This window comes from Notamacropus eugenii, chromosome 3, assembly GCF_028372415.1.
Source record: "Notamacropus eugenii isolate mMacEug1 chromosome 3, mMacEug1.pri_v2, whole genome shotgun sequence".
Classification (NCBI taxonomy): Eukaryota; Metazoa; Chordata; class Mammalia; order Diprotodontia; family Macropodidae; genus Notamacropus; species Notamacropus eugenii.
Genome location: NC_092874.1, coordinates 160,549,428 through 160,575,549, shown reverse-complemented (window position 1 = coordinate 160,575,549; position 26,122 = coordinate 160,549,428). Strand labels below are relative to the sequence as shown.

Genomic DNA, 26,122 nt, shown 5'->3' with positions numbered 1-26,122 from the left:
TTATAGACCTAGGTTATGATTTTATCCTTCAAGATTCTCAGTTACTATTTCTTAATGTCAATAAGGCTGTACATCTAAAATGCAAATACGTTTTAGCATCAGCCTAAATAAAACATAACTAATAATTATCAATAAAATTGGACCCCAATAACCTTTTTATTCCTGGTTGTTTGATTGTGGAAGAAAATTCCAAGCAACTAGACCAAGAAGCCACAATAGAAAGGTGCATAAGCCTGTATTCTTATTTTATGATATATCAGAATTTGGATTTTGTATTTGTTGATATTATGTATAAGATGATAATTTGCATGCTACAATGCAAGTCCCTATATGTTTTTAACTGGTAAGTGCCCTATCAGGAATAACCTCTCTGTTTTCAAATTTAAGAGGGGCAGATTTTCAAAGTGCCACTCATTGCTAAAGTAATAATATAATTGGGACATATATGGATAATTCATTCCACATTTCAAACATTTGTGTATTATTTTCTGCATAGACTATTCCATTGTTTCCGTTTTTCTGGGTTGTTAACAATTATCTTTCTTCGAAATAGTGGAAGAGGAACAAGTGAAAACCACCTATACTAATAAAAATTTCACCTTTATTCCACCCATTTTCTCTTTAGTTTGTCTACATAACTATAAACTTAAATACAAAATATTAACTAAAAGTATTTAGCAAAATATCCAACCATAATAATTAAGATTTAAAATAATTATTTGCATTGCCTATTTTTTTTCCCTATGTAGCAGAATTTTGACTTAGGTAGGTCTTAGATCACATTCAAGAGGGTTTAAGTACAGACATCTTGAAAACTACTTATTAGAAGGCAGAAGCAAATCAAAGTCAGCCCCATAGCATGGACCCCAAGGACAGCCATTGCAAAATGCAATTAAATTCTATTTCTTTAAAATATAAAACAATATAGTACTATTTTTGAAAATATTTTACTTTTAAATGTTTTTCCAATAGTGATAGCTTTGATCTTTTCTCATATGATTCCTATTTTCCAATATAATGACTATATACTATGCCAGTAGATTACTTGTGGTCCCTTTAATTATTGAGGTTTTAATGCTATCTATAAAGTAAAAACTTGTCAAGTGTATGAAATAGATGAATATTATGATGTTGTTAGATTAAAATAAAATCTTTCACATTTGTAGGAAAGTTTAAGCAACACAATGTCAGCATAATGTAATTTGGAAGAGGGTGGGGGGCAGGGACAACAAATTGTTTCCTTCTTGTAACCCTTTATAATGTACTTGAAGCATCCAACATTGATCTTCTATGAATACAAAATGGTGGATCTTGTAGCTGTCTCTGTATATGAAGGTGAAATATCTTTCAGAGCAAGGGATATTTTGTATTGCAAAGAAAAAGAAGTTTTTTATAATACAAAATTCATAATTGTTTTGGTTCACTAATATTTTAAAGAGATTAACATACTGCTAATGCATCTTATGTTGTTCCTAGAAGGAACTATGTTAATGAAGTTCCCACCAAGGGCTGAAACTAAAATATATTAAATCCAGGCCAAACATTTTCCTTACTTTTAAATGTGTCAAACTATTTATAATTTGGCTGAGTGGAAAGAGAAGTAGAATTATACTATTGCCATGTTTGAACTGAAAGTTTGGCTGAAAGTCATGCTATTTTGGACATATCTCAAGGCTTAATCTGATACTTTCAGGGATTTTTTGCAATTGACATTAAAAGTGGTGAATAGACTGTTGCAGGGAAATCAATTCAGAATTCATAATGTAATGGACAAGTAAAAAGGATCATCACTTTTAAAAGGATGAAAATTATCACAAAATATTTTAAACTATGTGGTGAAAAATAATGGTTATATGTACAAAGATGCTGGAAAAAAATCCTGATAGATTAATTAATGTTACCACCCTTCCAAAACAAAAAAAGGAACAAAACCAGTAGAGAAAAAAAAAAATTATTTCCATGGCAGTAATATCTAAGAGTAGATCAAAAGAGATGTCTTGGAAATAGTAAAAAAGTGCTCCCATGGTGTCATCTTCAATCCAAAAAAAATATTTGGGGAAAGTAGAAGAGAATAAATATTTATATAGCACCTACTATGTGATAGATACTGTGCTAAGCACTTTATAAATACTATCTCATTTGATCCTCACCACCACCCTGTGAGGTAGGCACTGGTACTCTCATTGAGCAGTTGAAGAAATTGAGACATACAGATGTTAAGCGATTTGCCCAGAACTACACAGCTAAGTGTCTGAAGTTGAATTTGAACTCAGGTTTTCCTGACTCGAGGTCCAGAATTCTACTGCACCACCTGTAGTAATTATTTGGACAATAACTTTCAGTCCAGAATCAATAACTACAATCCATCCACATAGCATCTGCCATAAGCAGAGTTTTGAGAGATTCATTGATTTATTTTTTCTTAATTTAATAGAAACAATTCATCAATCTGACCAAAGATTATAATTGTACAATTTGAGACCATGTCTGTTATCATATGTATATATATATGTGTATATATATATATATATATATATATATATACATATATATATATATAATGACAGGTGATAGCATTATTTTACATTAACATGGAGGAGAGTACAAAAGTTAAATCAAAAAAGATACAAAAGAAATAAAGTTAACCAATATAAAGTGATAAAATTACATCTAACTATTAAGATTTTTGAAGAAAATCAAGACAAAATCAGAGGACCAGTAAAAACAATTAATGAAATTAAATTAACAATAGATAATACCACTTTAACCAAAGGGTCCTCTTAATAATACAGTGGGCAAAGTGTTCACATAGGACACAGCGAACATATCTTTTGTGAGTTTGTTTGTGTTATTAAACTGGTTATTTTCTGATTCTAGTTGATTCCTGGTAGGAAAATGGGGATTTACTGATAAAGAAGGGATGTCATAAAACAAAATCCATGTGAAAGGTATGAGCCCCAAAATTAAATAACCCAGTTTTTCAGTAGCAAAATAATTTTCCACACATTAATGGTCTATACCTCATTGAAAGAATGAGGAAAACTCAACAGTATTTAGAAGAATTGAGAATTGTAATTGATTTCCTATTGGAATTTTTTTTCTCTGAAATGGAGACAGGGAAAGGGAGAGAGAGAGGGAAATAGAGGAAAAGGGGAGGGAGGGAAGGAGAGAGAGAGAGAGAGAGAGAGAGAGAGAGAGAGAGAGAGAGAGAGAGAGAGAGAGAGAGAGAGAGAGAGAGAGAGAGAGAGAGAATAAGAGAAGGAGAAGAATGAGGTGGGGGGGGGGGAGAGGGAGGGAGACAGAGAAAGACAGACTCACAAACTAGAGATATCTAGATGCCAAGTCAGCACTACTACTATTATCTGTAACAGCACCATCTGGTGGCTCCCTAGGAATGCTATAATACTTCTAAAAAGTAGTTGAAAGGCTTTTAATGACCTATTGATCTACAATTAAAAACTTAAGACTCTTGACCATGACCTTTAGTAATCAAAATCTTCTTATGGTTGTACTTACACATCAAGAAAAAAAATTAATATAATAACTAATTTAGAAAATCTGTAAGTCTTAATTTGGCTCATAAACTGTATATAATTGATTTAAAGTACAATGATTAACTACTTATTTCTATACTTTCTTATAGTTGTCTGATAAATATATAAACATAAATACATATTTTAATGAAATAATTTCGTTGAATGCCTCACTTTAGGTCATCATTTGCTAAAATAATTTTAAAAATAATCTACCTTTTTCTTCCCCTTTTGGCCATAAAAAAAGCAGGGACTTTAAAGATATTTCTTTAACTGGTAAAGAGGGTTGCTATAATCACAAAAAGTTGAACTTTGAAATATTTCAAATGTGACAACAACATACATAGAATAATTATATTATAGAATCATCAAAGTAGATCCAGAAGAAATGTTGGAGCACAGTGTGGTTGACTCTGAATTACTTAGAATAAACCAAATTTCATTTACTGTCTCATGAGATCCCAGAACTAAAAGGTAGTGTCTATACAACATCATCATATTCAGTTACTTGAGTCAAATAGGGCTGTGTTCCATCATGTAAATAAGAAACTATATTTCTTAGTAAATGGACTATATTTGAAATAAATATTCTTCTGAAATATCTGATTATGTTGAATTCTGAAAATATCAGTCCCAAGATTTTAATTTCATATGAATGCAAGAAAATGTGAATTAAAATTATAAGCCTATTTATCCTTTTGATAAGAGATTGAGATTATAGCTGTTCAACTACAACGTGAATAAAGTCAAACCTTCAATGACTCACTCAGATTTTTCTCTTGACAAAATAAATACATCACTGAATTTTTACTGACCTAATGAAATGAACTGGATATTTTGGCACTTTATAAATGAATAAAGCCTGAAATAAAAATAGTTACAGTAAATATTAGCGCTATCTACATTAAGGGATTTCTGTAATGTAAGAACTATTTTGAGCTAGAGCTGTTGAATCCTCAGGAAAGAAAGCAGGTTTGTAACAATGATAACATTTACTTTGATGGCTAATTTGCACTCCTTTGGACTTATTTTAATTTTATTTTCAAAATCTAGTGATTTTGAGAGCTTCAAGTTCAGAGCACATGTATATAACAGACATTTCCATAAGAAAGAAAATAGTCTCTACCAAATCAGATATCTCTTTCTAGATGATACCTAATATTTATATGTTCAGATATATCTCAGTGATTGACATTTGGAGTCTTCGTTGTTTCATTCAATAATTTATTGAGCAACATCATGTTTTAGTAACTCTGGCTGTGTACCTTGAGAATTATTAAGAAAATAGATATCTTCACTTCCTCCTGTATGTTTATAGTGCTACAAAGACATTATTATTTGGAGGGTTTAGCACATTAGACGGAGGAAAGAAAAAACATTTGTCACATTATGTAAGTACAGAATACTTTACACCTGATATATATATATATATATATATATATATTTATATATATCAGGTCTAAAGTGTGTATATATACATATATATATATATATACACACACACACACACACACACACACAACTGTGAACCTTTAGATAAATAGTCCAGAGACTTGTTTTGATTGAATCACTAACATGTGTGTATTTCTACACACACATACATGTATACATGTGTACATTACATGTGTGCAAGTCAGCATAATATATACATATATATGTATAGTATGTATATAAACATACACGTGTATGCCTACCTTCAAAATGTTGTTACTTAGTTCTCATAGGACAATTAAGTTTATACTTATACATTATTAAGCTGTGCCCACACAAAAGACTAAGCATACCTGCACACCTGATTGTCAAAATTATATAAAATTTTAAGAAATTATCTAGGTATTCTGAAATATCTCAAAATGTTGCTTTAAAATTCTCAAAACATTTGTATTACTGACTGAATTTTCCATTTTTCCTCAGTCTGCTTTTATGCTATAGAGATACAACACAAGTAAAAGTAAATAATAGTTTAGATATTTTTTCTTCCAGAAACTGGCCAAATACTGGTCTATTCCTACTCAGTTTACATACAGATAGAACAATAGATATTCAAGTGAAAAACTCAAACAATTATATAGATTCTGTACTAACACAATGCCAGTAGGTAGGATCTTTAGTGTTGTCTATTGGAAATATCCAGAAACTAATTTTTAAAAGTCCTTTTCATATGAATACCCTAGAATTTGTACATAGAAACTCATCTACCTGCCTGAGATCCCATTCCATGATTTTACCTTGGAGGACTAGGTTATAGCTATTTAAATTTTTAAAACTTCTTTCATTCCATTTTCTTTTTCATACTTTCTTTTTAAATTATTTTAAATATTTACAGGACTTCATCAGACTTTCCAAATGACACTTCATTCCAGAGAAAGAGGCAAAATGAAAAACTGCATCCCGCTGACTTATTTCCAATGTTATTCTTTGTTTTCCTTTGTTATTGTATTGTCTCATGATTTGTGCCATATTTCTTGCTTTAAAAAGAAATGTATTTATCTTGAATCCAGAGTTAAAAAATTCTGTAAAGTGACAATTTTGCCAAAAGTGAAGATTAAGATATAAATCCTGTGATATTGTATAATATATTGTGTAGATCATATTAGAATGGGGAAAAATGGTCATCTCAATAAGGCACAATTTAAAGAAGTGGATTAATAATATTCTAAAAGCTATGGAATATGGAATGAAGCAATGAAACTACTTGGTTAAGTCTTCTATGTTGGTGTTAACTGTTGATGAAACTAAAGTTGGATATACATGATAAAAAGCATCCCACTGCAAAATAAAAGATCTAGTTAATAACTAGTTTAGTATAGAAAGATCAAACTGGTTTGACTGATAATTTTCATTGAATTGTCTTGTTGATTTACTTTTCTAGTTGTAAACACAGTTTTACATTCTATTTATATATATGTATATAATTGTATGTCTCAGTGGTTCTCTCATTTTTGTTTTTTAAAAAAAATCTTTCTTTTTGAAAATTAGCTAAATAACAATCCATTTCTGTAGCTATTGTCTCTTTAAAATATTGGAGGAAATGAAAACTTTTACTTTATTCATGTTATACTTTATATATTATACCAAGACCAAACATCTTAGTAAGGAAAAAAAAAAGACTGATTTTCTAAAAATCTAGCAACTACTTAGTTGTTGCTTATAAACAATATATTTCAAATAAGCAATCTTCATCTTACAAGTATCAGAAAGCTGGAATTTATGTAACTATAGCACTTTAAGGACTGCAAAGCACTTTACGTATATTATTTCACATACATTATCTCATTTCCTCCTGACAACCCTGGTGAGATGCTAGTATTAGTCCCATTTTACAGATAAAGGTACTAAGGCAAAGGTTAAGTCACTTGCATGGGATCATACTACTAGTATCTAAGGTGGGATTTGAATTCAGGTCTTCCTGACTCTATGCAGCACTGTATCTATATTGTTACCTATATTCAATAAAAGCTGCACTTGCCCTAGCTTCCACCCTTCATACTTAGTTATCTTTAAGTGAAGTCAAAATAGCATGCATGACAAAGGAGGAATTTTTTAAAAGAATCTTTAAAACATAATATGAAGGAAAAGGAAACCATGAAAAACTAAAGGTGGGCAGAAAAGCTAACCCTGGGAAAGGCTTCCAAGTTGGTGCTGACTCTTCATGGTGACAACCTGAAGAATCACAAAACTGAGAACTAAAATGGAGCAGAATGCTTAATTACTCAAATTTCCTCATTTTAGGAAACTGAGTAGTGGAGATGCAAAGTGACTTGCTCAAGAATTCACATCATCTTATGTTAATTTAGTGTGCTTGTCACTGTACCAAAGTCCCATCATTCTTCCCCCAGTATATTTTCCCACACATTCTGTATGTTTTATTTTTTTCCTTGAACTGCTAGAAATTATACCAAATTAGGAATTCAATTGGGCTACATGTATTCTCTCAAAAATTCAAATGTAGTAGAGTTAAGGTGATATCCTCTATTCAAATATTTATATGATTTATAGTTTGAGAGTCAAAGTGGCCCTGAAGCACGAAGTCAGAAGGACTTGAGTCCAAGTCCTGCACCTGACAAACCCAGTCCATAAAACCGAAACACAAATCCTTTAATCTCCCAGTGCCCCATGGCAACTCTTTCAGACTGTGAATTACGTAGAAGGTGCCAGTCTGCATCAGTGGAAGAGAGTTCCTCAATGGAAATGAAATAGGTCAATTAGATTGTTTTGTTCCTAACACCTAGCTCAGGCAACAGAACGAGACCTTCTAGAGAGATAACAGCTGGTGGGAAAGTAACTCAGACAAGGAGATGGAACGGGAGCAAGAGAAGCTTTTATCCGTTAAAAAAAAAAATTACCTAGGGATGTCTCTTTGCCCAGAGAAAGGGAGTTATGACTAACTCCATATTTTTCTATTTGGCCTTTTAATCCCAATCTCAGAGCTAAGGCTGTTTTAAAGAGCAATTCAACTATACTGAAGACTAAGCTGACCTTTGTGGGACAATTGGGGAATGCATCCACCATTTTAAATGTAGTTCCATAGGAAAATTCATTCATATTTGCAAATTTTGGGGACAAAACATCAAGGACAAGACAAAGGGTTGTTTATATATTAAAATTTCTAAAGTCTATCTAAATGACCAGGTTATGTTCAACCAATTTGGACATATCAATAAATTGTTTTACTTTGTCATTCTCTGTTGTTAAAAAATAAAAATAACACATCTCATTGTTGTTTGTTAAGATGGAATTTTAAAGATGTTAACGGTTGTTTGTCCTGTTGTTGTCCCCATTTCTGTTCATGAGTGGTTTTTGAAATGTCTTCTCTGTGAAAAAGTACAACATAATTATTTGTCCTCTAAGTTATCACAACCATGGATTATGAAAGAAAAATTATGTCAAAAGTGAAGGAAAGATGCAGACAGTCTGGTCTTAGAGATACAATCAAAAAATAACTATGGGCTTCTCAAGAATAGTGTTTTCACTGTCCCCTACCCATCCACCAAATCTCATCCATAAGGCAAGGATCACATATTAATTTGCTATGGAACTTTATTAATCAGAAATTTTATATGATCAAAAAGTGAAAAAAAATCTGAATTTGTATTATTTCCAAAAATAGATATTTTAAGTTTATATTGAATATAATATTAAATGTAATCACTTTATTGTATGTACTCGCAACCTTTTCATATTAAATATTTTTAAGGTTTTTCCTAACCTATTATTCCCACCCTATACAGCAAGACCTACTAATCACCGACCTGCTGAAAGCTCCGTCTCTACGGGCTCATCTGCCAGCAGCTTTGGCAGTGGATATAGTGTGGACAGTGAAGGAAGTAGCAGCACTGCAGGGGAGACTAATCTATTTCCCATTCCAAGAGTGTAAGTTTTGTTTTTTTCCCTTCCCCTTTGACATATTTAGCGGTGAGTCAAAAAATAGCATTCTTTAGAGTGTCTTCTACCATCATCAGGCTTCTTCAAGATTAAGAAGAAATGGACAAAGGAAAAAAATTTAAATAAAGTTTAAATAAAGACTAGTTTCCCATTCTCAGCAAATGTTTAGAAAGCAAGATGCCATTTGGATTGTTTCTATACACATGAAAGGAGTGGATTGTGACAAAGGAGATCTGATTATTTAGTTTATCTTAAAGATATATATATAGATCAGCCACCACCTTTATTTATCCAGAAGATTGTTGTTAAATAGAAAAAAACATAAGAATAATCTTATTAGCTACAATACAGTTAAATTCAGGATAAACATTTTGATATGTTTTAGTTTTATAATGGGATCATAGAATGGATCAAAGATTTAAAGCTGATATAGACCTTCTAGGTCACTGAGGCTAATCCCCTCTTTTCAAATGAGGATATTGAGGCATCAAAAGGTTCAATGACTTGCTGGTGAGTTCAAATCCACTGTGATCAGCTCCCTTATTTTAAACTTGTTAAAACTGAAGCCCAGAGGAATAGGCCATGATGGGACTATAGGTTCTCTAAGAACAAATTCTATCATGGCTCTTCCTTTCCACTGTCATCATTTCTTTGTTGACTAAGTACAATCAAAAGCAGAGTTGAAAAATGTTTAGAAAAACTAGCATTGGTCCAGTTGGCAGATATTTTTGAAATGATTGCTACCCAAATTTAAAATAATTAACACATTGTGATACTCCTTTACACTTCTAAAGTAGAACTGCCTGGATATTTAAAGCTGATTTTCTTGAAAAATATCACTATACTATTTCCAGGACCATGATCCCAGGAAACATTGATGACTCCCTTACTAGAGCATATGCGTATATGACATATATAAAACAGAAATAGCCCTGCAAATAAGAAACAGGACTGAAAATTGATGAGGCCCTCTGTGAAACAGGCATTTTTGACCCTTTTGTTTACATCATGGACCTCTTTGGCAGTTTGGTGAAAGTTATAGACCCTAGAATAAGGTTTTTCAATGCATATAATACTTAGGATTACATATATACGTATATATGTGTGTAATTGTATATATAAATGTGTGTGTATATGTACCATATATACATGGACAAACATATGTAATAGAATTTATAAATACTATTATAAAAAAAACTTTAAACAAGTTCCCCAACTGCAAATTAGGAACTCATGCTATGAAATAAAAATAGAATTGAGATACAAAAACATAGTAGATAGATAACCATCCTCCATGTCAAGATGATCTAGATTCATAGATTGAGATCTAGAAGGGACATAGACCATATCAACTACAACTTCCTCATTTTCCAGATAAGTAATTTAGGCCTAGGGAGGTTGTGTCATGTCTTATTATCACTTAAGTTCTGTCAAAAGTAAGATTTAAACCCACGTCTATCGATTACTGACTTTTCACTGTCCCGAGCTGTTTGTACTCTATTCTGTCTTTGGGACTTTGGAAAGTCAGTGACCTTCACTCTTCAGTAGCTCCGGGCAACTTTCTCAGATTATTAATTACAGAGTATTATCTCTGCATGGATTAAAAAAGTTACCTCCTCGGGAGCTTCTTACACAGATGACATCACAAGGGTCTAGACAGAAATAAAATCATTTCATTCTATTCCTAAAGTCTAGGCTATTTTAGGTCACTTGCACTCTTTCTCATCAGAATTCATACCATGAAGTTACTTTTCATACACATATGTAATAACGCTAAGTCTTTGCGAAGAGGAACAAACATGTAGATAATAGAGTTGGACAACAAAATTGATGGGAGATCATCATAAGAGGGAGATTGGTGATATGAATGTAAAAGCACATAACCATAGGCTGTAGACCAAGTACAATTTGCCCCAAATCTTTTTCTTTCCCTCCCTCTACTGTTACCCAAATGCCAAAGCTTGCATTATAACATATTATAACATAAATAAATTTACTGAGGATGATGAAAGGCAAATCACAGCAAAGAGTACAATCTGGAGGTCAGAGAGCAGAGTCCACTAGAGTGCCTTCCTCCTGGTCCTAAGTAAATGGATCATTCCATGCTGTGGACTAGAGCTCCCCTAGCTCTTCTGGCTTGGAAGTCCAGATTATTCCAACTCACTTCCTTTGCTCCTCTTAAAAGTCCTGCGATTGTGTGGTCTTGTGGTTGTGTGTGGCCACACTGGGCAAAGCAATGTAAACAAATACATAATCTTATGGACAATTTCATCTATCTGAGACTTTAAAAAATCATGAAAAATCACAAATCTACTTTTTCTTTATGTTGGACTTTTTTTCCCACTTTTTCAGCTTGAGCTCTTCTCATTATCACTTCATCTCCCCATCTCTTTTGTTATAGCTGGATAGGTTTTGTTAGAAATTATTTCTAAGAAGTACTTGATCAAACTAGCTCTTTGACTAAGAGAGTTCTGTTTGACCTAGTGCTATACCCAGGGAAAATTATTTCTTGGGGCTACCCTGACCAGTTTCTGAATGAAGTCTGTTAATTTGCCTTTGTTTTACTCTTTTTATAACCAGTATAAATGGTTTCCTTTATAATTCTCTGTATTTTATTTTACCCATTTGAAGCTATTATTTTAAGTTGGGATCCATAGCCTTTCCTCAGACTACCAGAAAAATCTACAGCATCCGAAAGAGTTTTTAAAGTCTGTAGAAAATTATTTGAATTTTTAAGACCTTGTAATCAGAGCCTTTTTGAGTCTTCCTGCCTCCATTGGATAATGGTCATTTTCCTAAAATCTGTAACCTTTGACCCATGCTTTGATTCAATGTAAATCATGTAATATCTACCTTGATGTCCATATCTGTGATCTAAAGAGGGAATATGTAATTCTTAAGAGTCCAACACTTAGCAATGTTATTTACCTTCAATACCTAAGATCTCATGGCAACTCAAAGCCTGCATTCAACATCCATCTACATATTACTATAGGATATATCAAGGTAAATGATTATAAATATATTGTAAACTTTAAAGTGATTTTTGGAGGCACCTAGCCCAATCCACTTATTTTATAAATGAGGAAACAGAGACTCATAGGGCTGAAATGTTTTATCCAAGGTCAAACACATAGAAAGAGGAAGAGTTGGGATTTGAATTCTACATGTCCTCATAGCCCCTAGAACATATATAGTATGTACTCAATAAATGTGTGTCAATGGATCAAAATGAAAGTCTGAGGCAAGACAGTTTAAAAACAAGACTTTAAAAATGAGAATTCAGGAAAATCATCTTTACCTTGTGACTCTGGATAATTGTTTCACCTCTCAGTTCATCTGTAACCTCAATTAACTCATCTATAATATTAAAGGATTGAACTAAATTTCCTTTCAGCTCTAAAAGCATATAAGAACTATACATTTTGTGTGCTACAGTGCCCATGGGATTATGCAAAAATTCACTGTGATTATAAAAGTTATCTAGGTGGCACAGTGGAAAAAGAAAGCACTAGACCTGGAGTCAGGAAGACCCAAATATAAATGTGAACTCAGATGATTACTGGATTGGGTGTCCCTGGACAAGTCATTTGACCCTATTTGACTCAGTTTCCTCATCTATAAAATGAGTTGAAGAAAGAAATGGCAAACAACTCCAATAACTTTGCCAAGAAAATTCCAGATTCAGAAGAGAAGCACCTAGACTGTTACTTTGTGAATTCAAAGTTTTATCATCTTTTTCTTTAAATTTTTTCAATCTCTCTCTTATCTTTAAGTTCTAAAAGACAGTATCATTCCCAAAGATAGAGAAAGGGGAAGGGAGTAAGAAAAGAAATTTCTCTTTCTACCCTTGAATCCATCTCACCTCCTTTCTCCCCACCCATCTCTATACTGCTACTCTTCGTGGAGGGAACATATGAACAGCAATTTCTTTTCATGTTCTATTTCAACATGAAACAGCAAAAAAGCATAACTTAGAACACTTAGAACCCAGAAACTGTGAAGAAGTTTTTAAATATTTTATTAAGAACATGGAGTTTAAACCGGTCTTTGTGAACCGCCCTGTGTCTTAGAAAAACAATAGTGGGTGTCCTCATTGAAATTATTTATGAAAAGTCATTGAAATTAAATATATATTTCTTATCTTTGGATCTTTTAGACAGCATGTAATTGTAATTGTCTGTGATTATAATTGTAGTTATAAATGTACTTTAGCATCTTCCTTTGTAAGGATTTTTGCTGACAATATATCTATGTATTTTAACAGAGGAAAGATGGGTCAGAATGGACAAGAGACGGCAAAGCAGCCAGGAGTAGGATTAGCAGATGCAGAAGGTAAATTGAAATTCAGAATTATAATCTACATATAATATTTTAAGTGTTTTTATTTTAATTTTAGATATAAAAGGATTATCTTGGATCCAAAGGCAAAATGATGATTCCATAAATCTTTTTTTTAAACCAATAAATAAGACTAACTCTGTAGTTGTGTATAACATTTTCCACATTTCAGTAATCATTTCAGCTCTGCCTTCTGAGAGCTGGAAATTCAAGATTCCAGTACCATAGCATATCATGTTAGCCCTGCCCCCATTAGCTTTCCTGCTTCTCCCTCTTCCATTCTAAATGAATAGTACAAGCATGGAGATCTCTTTTAAGTCAATGCTAGATCCCTGTGTAGTAGCAGGACACTTTGAAGAAGACTGAAAAGCAGAGGGGAAATCTTTTGAAAGAAGAAATTTATTTCTAAACTGAATTCTGCCTTAAAATAGAGAATGAGAGATAAAATGCCCTTTTCTAATTTTTGTTGAAATGCAAAATTAGATTTTTGCCCCAAAAAAGCATTACCTGCTCAATGACTTAAATGTTCATACTGTTTCTCATTGTTTGTGTTTGTTTTGTTGAGTGTTTTTTTAAATCATTGTGTGGGGATATTGTGTCCCCTTGTAGTCTTTACCACCTATTTAATCTCACCTAAGACTTCTCTTTATTTTGAAATAGAATTATCATGGAAGCTATTTGCTATAGAGCAAAGATAAAAGATTGGGAGGTAGGAGACCTGGATTATTAGTAATTGTGGCTCTACCATGTACCACCTGACTGACTTTGAACAAGTTGAAGGAGGAATAAATTTTCTTTGGGGTCTCTCTAAGTTAGACGCTAAGATGCTTGTAGATAGAAATTTATGACATCACTGTATGAAAATAATTTGTGACTGTGATACCTTTTTTCCCCCTGAAGACAAATTGACATGTGATTTCTAGAATTCACAGAGGAAAGAAATCAATATGAATCTATGTTGGTGATGAATAAGAGAACTGAGGAAAATATATATTTGATTGTACCTTATTTTAGAAGTTTCAACTTTATAAGAAAACTATTTAAATATAAATTTAGCATCTGTCAATGAGGAAAAACTATTCATCCTACTATGGGTGTCTTGTTTCTTTCCCACACAAAAGATGTTTATTTTTCTAGAGTAATATAAGCACAGGACATTTGAAATTTTATTTAGATTTGACTCAATCTGTTGTTTCTTTTTGGTTACTTATCCTGACCAGAGATTTATCTTAAATTAGTTATTGGTTACATGGAGAGGTGATAATACCAATGATCAATAATATCATATAATTAATTACTAGTGCGTTCTTTATGGTAATACTCTTTTGACCAATCTCTTTGTTTTGATTGGAGTGTTCAATCAGTCAATCAAAAAAAACATTTAAATTGTAACTATGTGAAAGGCATTTTATAAGTGATAGGGATACAAATATGAAAAAGAGTTTGTGTCCCATAAAAGCTTACAATCTAATGAGAAAAGACAAAATATAAGAGCAAACTGAAAAGGAAAGTAGAAGATAAATGGGGGGGGCAAAGTAACTGAGATGGGGGCATGATAGAGTCCATTCCACAGAAGCACAGCTGGATATGAAATGAAGAGATGGATGATCTGGGAACCATTTTTAAATGGAAGCTTTATATTCATGCCCCATTTCTCGTCATCATGTGTAGATGTGGCTTGATAGTCTTAAAGACTTTGGCAATAAAGTAATGTCTCTTACAGCAGAAAATGGCCTGTATGTCTGTTGCCCAAGGACCAGCCTGGCCAAATTCAGATAGAATCAGTAATGGAACACTGGTCACCAACACATTTCTATTTTTTTTCTGTTAGAATTCACAAATACCATTAAGACATGTAATCTGTGTAACTGAAATGGTTACCTACAATGAAGCAAACATTAATATATGATAAACTGAAATATTCACGCGGTCTTTGTAGCACCTTGGATATAGTAGATACATTTATTATTGACAAACCTTTTAGTCTTCCATGACTGAGATTCTATTCCCCACCATGTTTGTTCTACTTTTTCTTTTTGTTCCTCAAAGTAACCTATGCCATCTCCACCCCTCTCTCTCTCATCAGAGGACCAAGAAAATTGAGGTCATTCATTTGGAACCTCCTTTCTTCCTAGTTTTAAACTTTAAGTTCCTCCAGCATTATCTTTCATTCTCTTCTCCAACAGTTTGACCAATCTCTGGCCAAAAAAAAAAAAGAAGAAGAAGTCTCTCACTAAAGCAAAACCTACTTGATCCCTTTTCCTACCATCTCAAGGAGTTTGTGCCTTAGATGATTCCTTCTGCCTTTCTAAACTTCAGTCTCTCTTTGTCCACTGGCACCTTCCTTGCATTTAACATACGTGTCTAGATCTCACCCATCTAGATAGATAGATAGATAGATAGACAGACAGACAGACAGACAGACAGACAGACAGACAGATAGACTTTCACTTGACCCTGTTATATCTCCATGTTTCATCCTACCTTTCCTTACTTTCATAATCAACTTCATTTAAAAAAAAATAGTTATAATAACTGCCTCTATTTCTTCACCTTTCATTAACTTTTCACCAGATTAACTTGTAATCTGACTTGTGACACAACACTTGAGTGAAATAGTGCTCTTTAAGATTATTAATGATCTTGTATTGCTAAATCTAATGGCTTTTTCTCAGATCTTATCCTTTTTAACCTTTTTGCAGCATTTAATAATTTTGACCAACCCCTTCTCCAAAATACCCTTTTTCATCTGGATTTTCATGACATTCTTCTCTCCTTATTCTTCTCCTACCTGTACTTTCTTAGCCCCTTTTACTAGATCATCATCTGTGTCCCAACTGTTTATTTGGGTATATGCTGGGGCTCTTTTTTCATCTGTGTTTTCATTTTGTATTCTCATTAACTTCCATGAATTCAATTGTTATCTCTTCGCATATGATTCCCAAATACATATGTCCAGCACTCACCCTTTTCCTGAACTGCAGTCTCACTAACTGCTGACTGAATATCTCTGTCCCATGGGTATCTCAAACTCAGTGTTTCTAAACCAAAACTCATTTTCCCTCTACCACCACTCCATCCTAATCAAAACCAGACCCTCTTCTTAATTTCCATATTTCTGTAATGCACCATCATGCTTCTAGAAACTCAGATCCATGGCACTGGGGTCATCCTTAGTTTGTTTACCCTCTTGTTTACTCCTTCCTTCAATATCCAATCTGCTGCTAGTTCTTTTTGATTTTCCCTTCACAACATCTTTCCTGCATAACCTTTCCTAAGCCCTCCTTTTCATTCCCATGGCCACCTTCCAGAGTTCAGTCTCTAATGACTTTGTCTGGACTATAGTAATAGTTTCTCAATCCATTATCCTACATCTCATCTATCCCTTCAACTGTACTCCACATAGCAACCGTATTAATATTCCTAAAGCTCTTGTGATTATTATCATTCCCCAATTTAATAAATTTCAATGAATTGCTATTGATTCTAGGATAAAATGCAAACTTTTGAGGCATTTTAAAACTTGAACAATCTAGCTTCAATCCAATTTCAAAAATGGTTTCTCATTACTCCTCCACATTTACTATACATCCCAGACAAACTGGTCTAATTGGTATCATCTGTACATAGAATTACTTCTTTCATGACTTTGTACAGGTTATCTCTTCTCCTGGAATGTTCTTTATCCTTCCCTTTACCTTTTAGAATCCTTAATTCCCAGTTCAAATACTACCTCCTACATGAGAATTTTCCTTATCCCCTCAGTGGTTAATGCTAGCTCTGCTTCCAGAATTACCTTGCATATGTAAGCATTTAAATTCCTCCATGGCAAGGAATATCTAATATTATCTTTATAACCTCAATGCCAACTTAGCACAGAGCTAAGTAAATAGTTGGCCCTTAATAAATGCTTATTGAAATGAATCAAATTTTAAATATTCATTGAATTGGTAAACTGAAGTGAAACCAAATGATCATTTACATGTCTATGTGTAGTTGAACAGTCCTTCAGGAGGTATAATTTATGCATTCATATGTTTATGTAAGTTACCAGAAATATTAATCATTAAATAATATAGTTTAATTTATAAATGTATTAATAGGGAATATATAGAGAAGGTTGATTGACTAGCAATAATTTTACTTGAGCAAGATGAAATACATAGTAAAATTGCATGAACAAGAGCTTAGTGAAATATTAAATGGTTATAAATTTCATTCTCACGATAAATATGGATTAAAATTGAGAAAATAATTTGGACTAGACCGGTCAGGGAACAACTTTACCCAAAATAATTTGACAATCAAAGTCATGATGCATTACCTGCCTTTATGTCTGGTGAAGTAAATTTACATTTCATTAATTCAAGAGATTTGCCTCCATTGTCCTCTTGACTGTTATCTGTTTCTAAAATAAAACAAATGCCACAACCACTCACCAGATGATGGGATGGGGCTCGGAAGTGGGTGGGAGTGAGATAGAGAGCAGGTCAGAAAACAACCAGCTGCTAAGTGACATTTTCATTTTTCAAATAATTATGGCATCCTCGAAAAACCGTCAAAAAATCTCTAATTGTTCAAGAAAGAAGCTGAGGAAAGATGTCTTTTGTTGAAATCCAGGAGGAATTGGCATGTAAAGATGCCAATCTAAAATGGCCTTCCCCCTAACCAAATATATATTTATGGACTGAAACTAGGGAACAATAACATGGTTTGTTCTCTGACCCAGCAGAGACTCAGGCAGCATTTGACAAGAAATATTTCACAAGGCTGGATGTCATGATGACCATGTTCTTCAATATCTCGGTTTTTTCTTCAAGACTAACCAAGCACATCCTTGTTCTATCTATTTATTAGGTTGTGAGCCAGGTTATTTATTATAGCTTATGATAGAAAATTCCACTTTCCACCCAGCCTTTTTTATTGATATTTCATTTGCTACACAGTGGTGATTCATAAATTTCAAGCACAATGTGATACTAATTCAGTGGGGTCATAATATAAAATCAATTATCTCCACTGAGGTACTGACCCAAGTATTAGAAAAATACATGAATAATCTTATGTACTTTTTTAAACTAGTGAAAGAAGTGAGGTTTTACAAAGTAAGATTTGTTATAAGCTGAGCCATTTTGGACAACAACCAAGGGAATATAGTTATAGAATGTTCTCATTATACTGTCACTTTCACCTCTAAGGATCACAGAAAGAAGAGATCCAATATATCATGTAGAAATGAGGCTTTGACATATTTCTTTCACTGACTACAATGATAAAGCACTAAATAAATTGATATGTGCTAAACCAAAATAAAACAAAAAAGTTTAATCTTGGTTTGTTACAAAGTGGCAGTGAAGAAAATTTTTTTCTAACAATCTGTATTGGAATTTCATCGTCAGTGCAAAAAGTAAAAAAAAAAGTTATTCTTGCAGATGTAAACAACTAAAATTTATATTTAACAGATTATGTTGACGTTATTTAGATACACCCTTATTGACTAAATACTACCAATTAATGACCTTAAGTTATTTTTTCCTCTGATAATTTTAGTAGTCCATTAAGAATTTTTTCAACAGGTTTTGTCCTGATCTTCCCTCTTGCATTCTGCATGGTAACTTTTGAGGGAATTTGATCAACATATGCAAATAATTGAGACTCTCAGACCAATTTGTATTATTTTATGCCAAATGATGAAAAATTTCTACTTGGCTATAACTTGTTACCATCTTGGAAACCTCTAGTTGAAAAAAAAAAGAATGGAAATTTATGAATACTGAAGTATCAAAATGGTCAAAATAAGATTAGAGACAAAGGATTACTATAGAATAGTAATTCTCTTTGCATTATGTTGGAAAACTGATGTGAAGGAGACAACTTAATGAGCATTATCCTTAACTACATTCCTAGGGCATAAGTTGTGGTGGTAGGAAATGTTGCCTTGAGGTATCCATGAAATGTATTGAGGAAAAGGTGTCTGGGTATGGACTCAATGCTGATTCTATATTGGGGAATGAGAGTCTAGGTTCTAGGACTGGGAAAAGGGAAGCAATACCTTGTGTAAATGACTAGAGAGGTTGTAGGCTCTGGGTCCTGTACTACTAAGTCATGTAGGATCCGTAAGCTGGAGCTGTCTATGGCCCAATTTTAGATCCTAGTAGTCTCAAAATATGAAGAGAGAGTATTAGGCATGGACTGGGGGAGAAGGAGAAGAAGGGAAGTAGAGTTATAGGTATTTAAGTTGGTTCTTCTCTGTCTCATCTGTACCATAGACCCATACCTATAATGCCAAATTATTCATTTAAGAGAAAACTAGAGATGAAGAACCTTCTCATAAGAATGTTTCCTTGTCATCATCCTTTTTTTCTTATTTATTATTGAGTCTGATGTCCCCTTGTGATATTTGTTGTGTGAAGTAAAACTGTTTGATTTCCCATGTCAGAGTGTATAATCTTCAGGGATGGGTGTTATGACCATTTTTGTATCCTTACTTCATGCATAGCAAAGTATTGTATATGAAGAAGTTATCCAAAAACTAATAATACTAATAAATAGCTTAGAATAGGTAGCATTGATGTAGATCTTGAAGGTTTACAAAGCACTTAGCAACCATTATTTCTTTTGATCTTTACAACAAACCTGGGATATAGGTACTTCTGTTATACCCATTTTATAGATGGGGAAACTGAGGCAGAGGTTTAGTGACTTGCCCAGAGTCTCACAGCTAGTAAGTGTCTGAATCTGAATTTAACTCAAGAATTCTTGACTCGAATTCTACTGTCCCATCCAGCTCCCTGTTTGTTTCATGAATTTTGTGCGAAAAAGATAAAAGACCACATTTAAAAATATATATATATAATATCCAATACATATTTATATTACAAGTGAACATTCTATACATAGATATATAATTGGGTATTTAAGTACATGTAGATTTACTTAAACACATGTATTCATGTTAATATAAATGTATTCATACACATAAATATCTATACAATTATTAAATTATACAATTTGATTATAATTATGTAATTATACAAAATATACCATGATGGATATAAATGGAAAGAGAAGACATGAAAAGGAGGAAGTACATTCTGGCCAGAGGATTTAAGACTTTGCACAAAGTAGTTCTAAATAATTATTATAGCTACTAATTACATAAGCACTCTTAAGTTTGGTGGCACACTTTACATATGCTATTTCATTTGTGCCTACCAATAACACTGGGAAGCAGGTGTCCTTATCACTTCTATTGTACAGATATGAGACTCAGGATAAGGATCAAATGACTACTAAGTGTCTAAGGTAGGATTCAGGACTTGCTGATTACTTACTGTATTGCTCTCTAGTGTGAAAAGAATGGAAACAATAAAAGAAGCAAACCATGTTTGGTAAGGTGCTCAACCAGAGAGAATTCAATCAGTAAATAATGGAGGTGTGACCCTAAGGCGAGATGCTGTTTGTGTCACATGAGGAGAGAGCTTAGATGAGCATAATGCTTTTGTGTTTGTCCTTCATTGCCAAAGAAGACCATGCCATCAGAGAATGATGACATGACTTGCACTTGGCTTTGTTTTGAGTGAGGGAGGGCTGTGCAGGTCACCAGCCTCACTTCTCCTCCAGAGCCATCTGAATCCAGTGACCAGATATTCATCAGGATGACTGGGGATGAAAGACTAGCTTCACTGAGTTCAGATTTGAAATAATCAGGGTCCCCAGTAGAAGAGTCTTGAGATAAAAACACGTTTCGATCCCTAACTGGTTGGTGTGAAAGAATCACTTCTTGTATCATGGTTGGAGGCAGTTACTAAAGTCAACCAATCGATAGAAAGTGTGCTTGAAAGCTCCTAAATAACTAGCAGTCAGAATGTTTCCTAGCCTTGTGTAGCTACATCAACAGACTGTAATCATCTCATGAAAAGACCCTGAAATCCTGGAGCTGTTAAGAAAAATAATAGAGCTACTATTGTATTTCCTTTTTAAAAAACATATTATTATTTTATTAATAGCAATGATCAGATAATTGTAATAGCTAGTATTTCTATGGCACTTAAAAATTTGCAAAGAGCTTTACAAATATAATCTAATTCCTACCCTGGGAGGCAGGCACTATTATTATCCCCATTTTACAGATGAATGGAGTGAGGCAGACAGAGGTTAAGTTACTTGTCCAGAGTCATACAGCTAGGACCTTCTTGACTCCAGATTCAATATTCTATCATCTGTGCTTATCCACTAGCTGATCTTTTATGCATTGGTCATTTCCTGACCTATTCCACCATCAAACACCCTAGTTTATATCCATGCCTTGTAACAAAGGAAAGCAAGCCAAAATAATGAACAAGCTTACTACATCTGAGTGCATGTACAGCATTCCAGACCTACAGTACCTAACTCTTTGGGAAGAAGGAAATATGCTTTTTTTTCCTCCTCTCCAGGACCACAATTGGTCATTTAATTAACCTCAGTTCCTCTGCTTTAAAGTATTGCCTTTGTTTATACTTTTTTCTTTTATTTTTCCAAATTTATTAATTTGTTTTCAGTTTTCAACAACCACTTGCTTCCATAAGTTCCAAATTTTCTCCCCCTTCCTCCCCCTGTTGTACTTCTTAAAGTGGAAATAAAATAATGTGGGAAAGTTTAAAGATGCAAATGGCTTTTTTTACTCACATAGACTTAATTCCTCATAGATGTAGTGGAAAAATTGGGAAGTTTGTCCTGGGTTTGTATCCTGGCTTGAAGCTTCCAACCTGTGTGTCCTTGGGTAAATCACTTAATTTTTTAAGCAGCAGTTTCTTCATTTGTAAAATCAGAGAGTTGACCTAACTGAATTCTGCATACATTTCTAGCCTTAAGCCTATGATCCTAAATATTTCTTTTGCTTCTTTGAGCTAATATTTAGAAATGCTTTATTTATTTAAAAAAAAAGGATTTCATTATTTGTTCAACTGCCAGGTTAAACATAAATGGCTCATAAAGTTCAGTTTTGAATTGGTCAACTTTAAGCATTAATCACTTACACATAATCAATTGTTTCTCCCTTATTCATTCACATTTTTCTCTCTCCATTGAATAAATGAAAAGATTTTTCTAAGAACTTTTTAAAATCAACTTTTTTTTTTCAATGTTGACTTCTTTTTAAGCCAGATATTCCATTTTAAATAGTACAGCTCCTTTGCCATATTTTTCATCCATTGTGGGAAAAAATATGCATCATTACACCAAGTTTTTCCCTTTTGAGGTTAAATCGTCATCCTATTCTGTATCTCTCAACTCTAACTTACATTGACTGTCTAGAATTTTCAAAGTGGATGATGAATCAATGCCCCCCAAAAATTTAAAGTAGGAAATATCGGCAAGTGGAATCACCTGCACTAAATAATTGTGTCTGGAAGAAAGATAATGGCCCAGGAAAATACAAAGGAAGCACAACAGTTTATCTGAAACCACCTTCTGGATATTTATCCTCTGAGCAGATAACCCAGAAAGAAGGACACATGGAAAGATTGATGAAGCCATTTCTACCTGTCATTTGTTCATGTGATACTGAGTTTGATAACATTTCTGCATCTCTAAAAAATAGTACTTTGAAAATATTTACGAAGCACAACAATGTTAGGACAGAATAGTGTGTATGCATGCTTGTGTTTATACATCTAAACACACATACGTGTGTGTGTGTGTGTGACCATGACGTATTGGTGTAGAACAAATTTTCTAGGCACTTGCTGTTTTTCTTTTCAGTTCTTTTCTTGGAAAAGTAAAAAGGGAGGGATCGATTCTTTTCTGACCATGACTTTTGCCTCTCAAAGAGTGGCTCTAGGGATATATCCATGGGTGGATACTTTTTTCTATACCTCTGCAGTGGCTAGAGGGCAGGGTCTGGAGTTGAGAGGACCTGAGTTTAAATGTGTCCTTAGACACTTACTACTATGTAACCCTGGGTAAGTCACTTAACCCTGTTTGCCTTAGTTTCCTCATCTGTTAAATAAGCTGGAGAAGTAAGTGACAAACAATTTCAATATCTCTACCAAGAAAACCCCAAATGGGGTCACAAAAGTCAGACACAACTGAAAAGACAGTAACAATCTCCAAACCTTTCCTCTTCCCCTTGAAGACCAAAACTTGCCTAACATAGTAGTTATGATCAGTCATAGAATTTACATAAGGAAAAGCTCTATCAAAGACACAAACTGAATCCAAAATTTTTATGTGAAGATTTTTAGAAGAAAAATTTTAAATGGAGAAAGGAGTTTTGGAGCATGTTCACAGTTCCATCAGCCTTTCACGGACAAACAGTTCAGTCACATTCCCCCATCACGTTCCCTCCAATAGTCAAAGTTGAAAGTAGGGGAAACGTTAATCATATTAACATGAACATCCATTGTCAGAGGCCAGTCAAAATGCCCAGCCCAGTGCTGGGCTGATGCCAGTGCTGTATCGCTCTAAGCTTTATCTTCAAGCAGCCTCTCTTGCAGCAAGCATCATCTCTGATTGTTGAAAGTCATCTCTGTGCTGTCACAGAGTGACTCGGAATTTCTCATCACCTTGAGAACATCCTTCTGTTCCTCTCACTTCCCCTCCAGGATTAAGAAGACTGTGACTCCTACGATTCCCACTGAAGACTCAGTCTCTTACCCTTCTTTTGGGGGCAGCCAGTTCAAACACAATGTCACATATAGAGCACCATCTATACAAATCACTGAATATCACATTTTGGAGACTGATAATAAGCCATTTTGTCACCTGCATTTGAAGAGACTTTGTTTCTTTTGAATGAATGTTAGTACCACGTTTCCATGGTACCAGGTTGACATGATTTCTAACAGTGACAAAAACAATTTACGTTTGCCAATATCCCTGGAAAAATACAGAACACATGGAGTTACAAATTTTATAGTGGGGAGGGTAATTCTAAGGATTGTGAGTTAAGATCTTGGATTTGGAATAAAGTCTGCCATCAACTCTCTCTAATATTCCTATATCATGATTAATAGACTCAGATATCTTCCTATGGAGGTAAAAAAGATCAGTCTTCCAGAATCTTACCGATAAGAAGAACAATTACGAGAATAATTATTTATATTTTTAAATGATTGAAAGGCTATTTACATCATATAAGATAATCTCAATAATTACTCAACAAAAAAGAAACTGCTTTTGCAGTATATGAGAGAAAACAATTAATGACATCTTGTAATGCTATTTTATCATAAATGAACAAGGTATGGTTTATCTCAGTCTAGGTGTTTACCTTCTTATATGTTATGAAGAGCTGAGAGGAATAAGATAGCACAAAAGACGCTGAGCGCAGAAGTTCTGCTAAATCCTAGATCTGAGAAAGGGAATGAGAGAGAAAATAAAGAAATGCACTTAGGTAGTACAGTTGATAGAATGCTGGACCTGGAGGCAAGAAAATTGAAGCTCAAATCCAACCTGAGACATTTACTAGCTATGAGGATATAGGCAAGTCATTAAATCTCTCTTTGCCTTAATTCCTTTATCTGTAAACAACTCCTAGGGTTTTCTTAGGGAAAAAAAAAGTGATGATTTTATTTTTGCACATGTTAGCTATTGCTGTTATTATTATTGTTTTTCCTAAAAAAGGGCAAGTTTTTGAGGTCAAATTGAAATGGCATCTTCCTAAAACCAAGAAATTTCATTCTGGCTATTGAAGAACCAAAAGTACCCTCAATGAGGAAATAAATGAGAAATGGATAACTAAAATGTGTCTTTCCATCCCTCCCCCACCTTTAACATGGATCCACTTCCTTGTTACAACAAATTTGTGGTTTCATTAACCCATTTCTGACCAAGTACAAAGTCAAGGAAAACTTAGAAGTAAAATGGTAAATTATACTAGAGATCTCTTCATAGTGTTACACATCTTTATCTGCAGTTGGTGAAAGAATCTAAGATGGAATCTGAAGATTGGACTCTTGGAGAGAATAAGCTATAATTCAGTGACTAAATTTCATAGGCATTACGTTTATTTTGAAGAATGAAGTACCTATGGATATTGCTAAGTCTGAACTCTTTGTAAAAAGATGAAGGGCAAGACCAATTAAGTCCACCATTTTGTTGACATGTAAGATAAAGCAGCTCTTGCCATTTGAAGTCCTGTTAGACTGAATTATTTCCTTCCAGTTATCTTCATGTGCTTCCAATTAAACTCTTAGGCTTCCTAACACTTTTATTAGGAAAATCAAACTCCCCAGCAATGATTCCTTGACCAGATAGCTTGTGTTATCAAATGTGGAGATGCATGATTACATTCTGGATTAGTCAATTATTTCCTTGTAGGAATGCTAGAAGCTTAAGATTAGAATTAAAGAGCATTCCCACCTCTAATTTAAATTTCAGTGGCAGAATCCATGAAAATAGGAAATAACACTGCTTTTAAAATACTTTAACATTGTAAAATACTGTGGGATGTTATGTACATGTAAGAACTCAATATGCTTAATAAGCCTCTTTCCATTACTGTACAGTTTCACTTATTATTGTACTAGAAAGATACACAGATTAAAAGATGGAGGGGAACCTGAAGTCCATTGAGTGTATTCCCTCATTTTACAGCTAAAGAAACTGAATCGTCTGAGGCAAGATTTGAACACAGGTCTTCCTGACTCCAAGCCCAGCACTTTATTCGTTGAACCACCTATTGGAGCCACAATACAAATGACTTTAAATATCCAACAGGGGAATTTGTTTATCCTAGAGGGAGTAGGAAGTCACTGAATCTTCATTATCAGGAGAGTCATATGTTCCAGAAGAAATGAGAAGGGGGGCACTTAGCAGCCTCCCAGCCCCAGATTTTCAATCCAGAGTCATAGAAACAAAGACCAAATAATTTGATTGAC

At 33.7% G+C, this 26,122-nt stretch overlaps 1 protein-coding gene across 1 annotated transcript in view; it reads left to right on the top strand.

The window, feature by feature from the left end:
- Positions 1 to 26,122, top strand: part of PCLO (piccolo presynaptic cytomatrix protein) — a 558,031-nt gene that overhangs the window by 468,489 nt on the left and 63,420 nt on the right. The window contains 2 exon segments of the mRNA XM_072653223.1: positions 8,765 to 8,906; positions 13,186 to 13,253. Coding sequence (XP_072509324.1) covers positions 8,765 to 8,906; positions 13,186 to 13,253 — 210 coding nt within the window.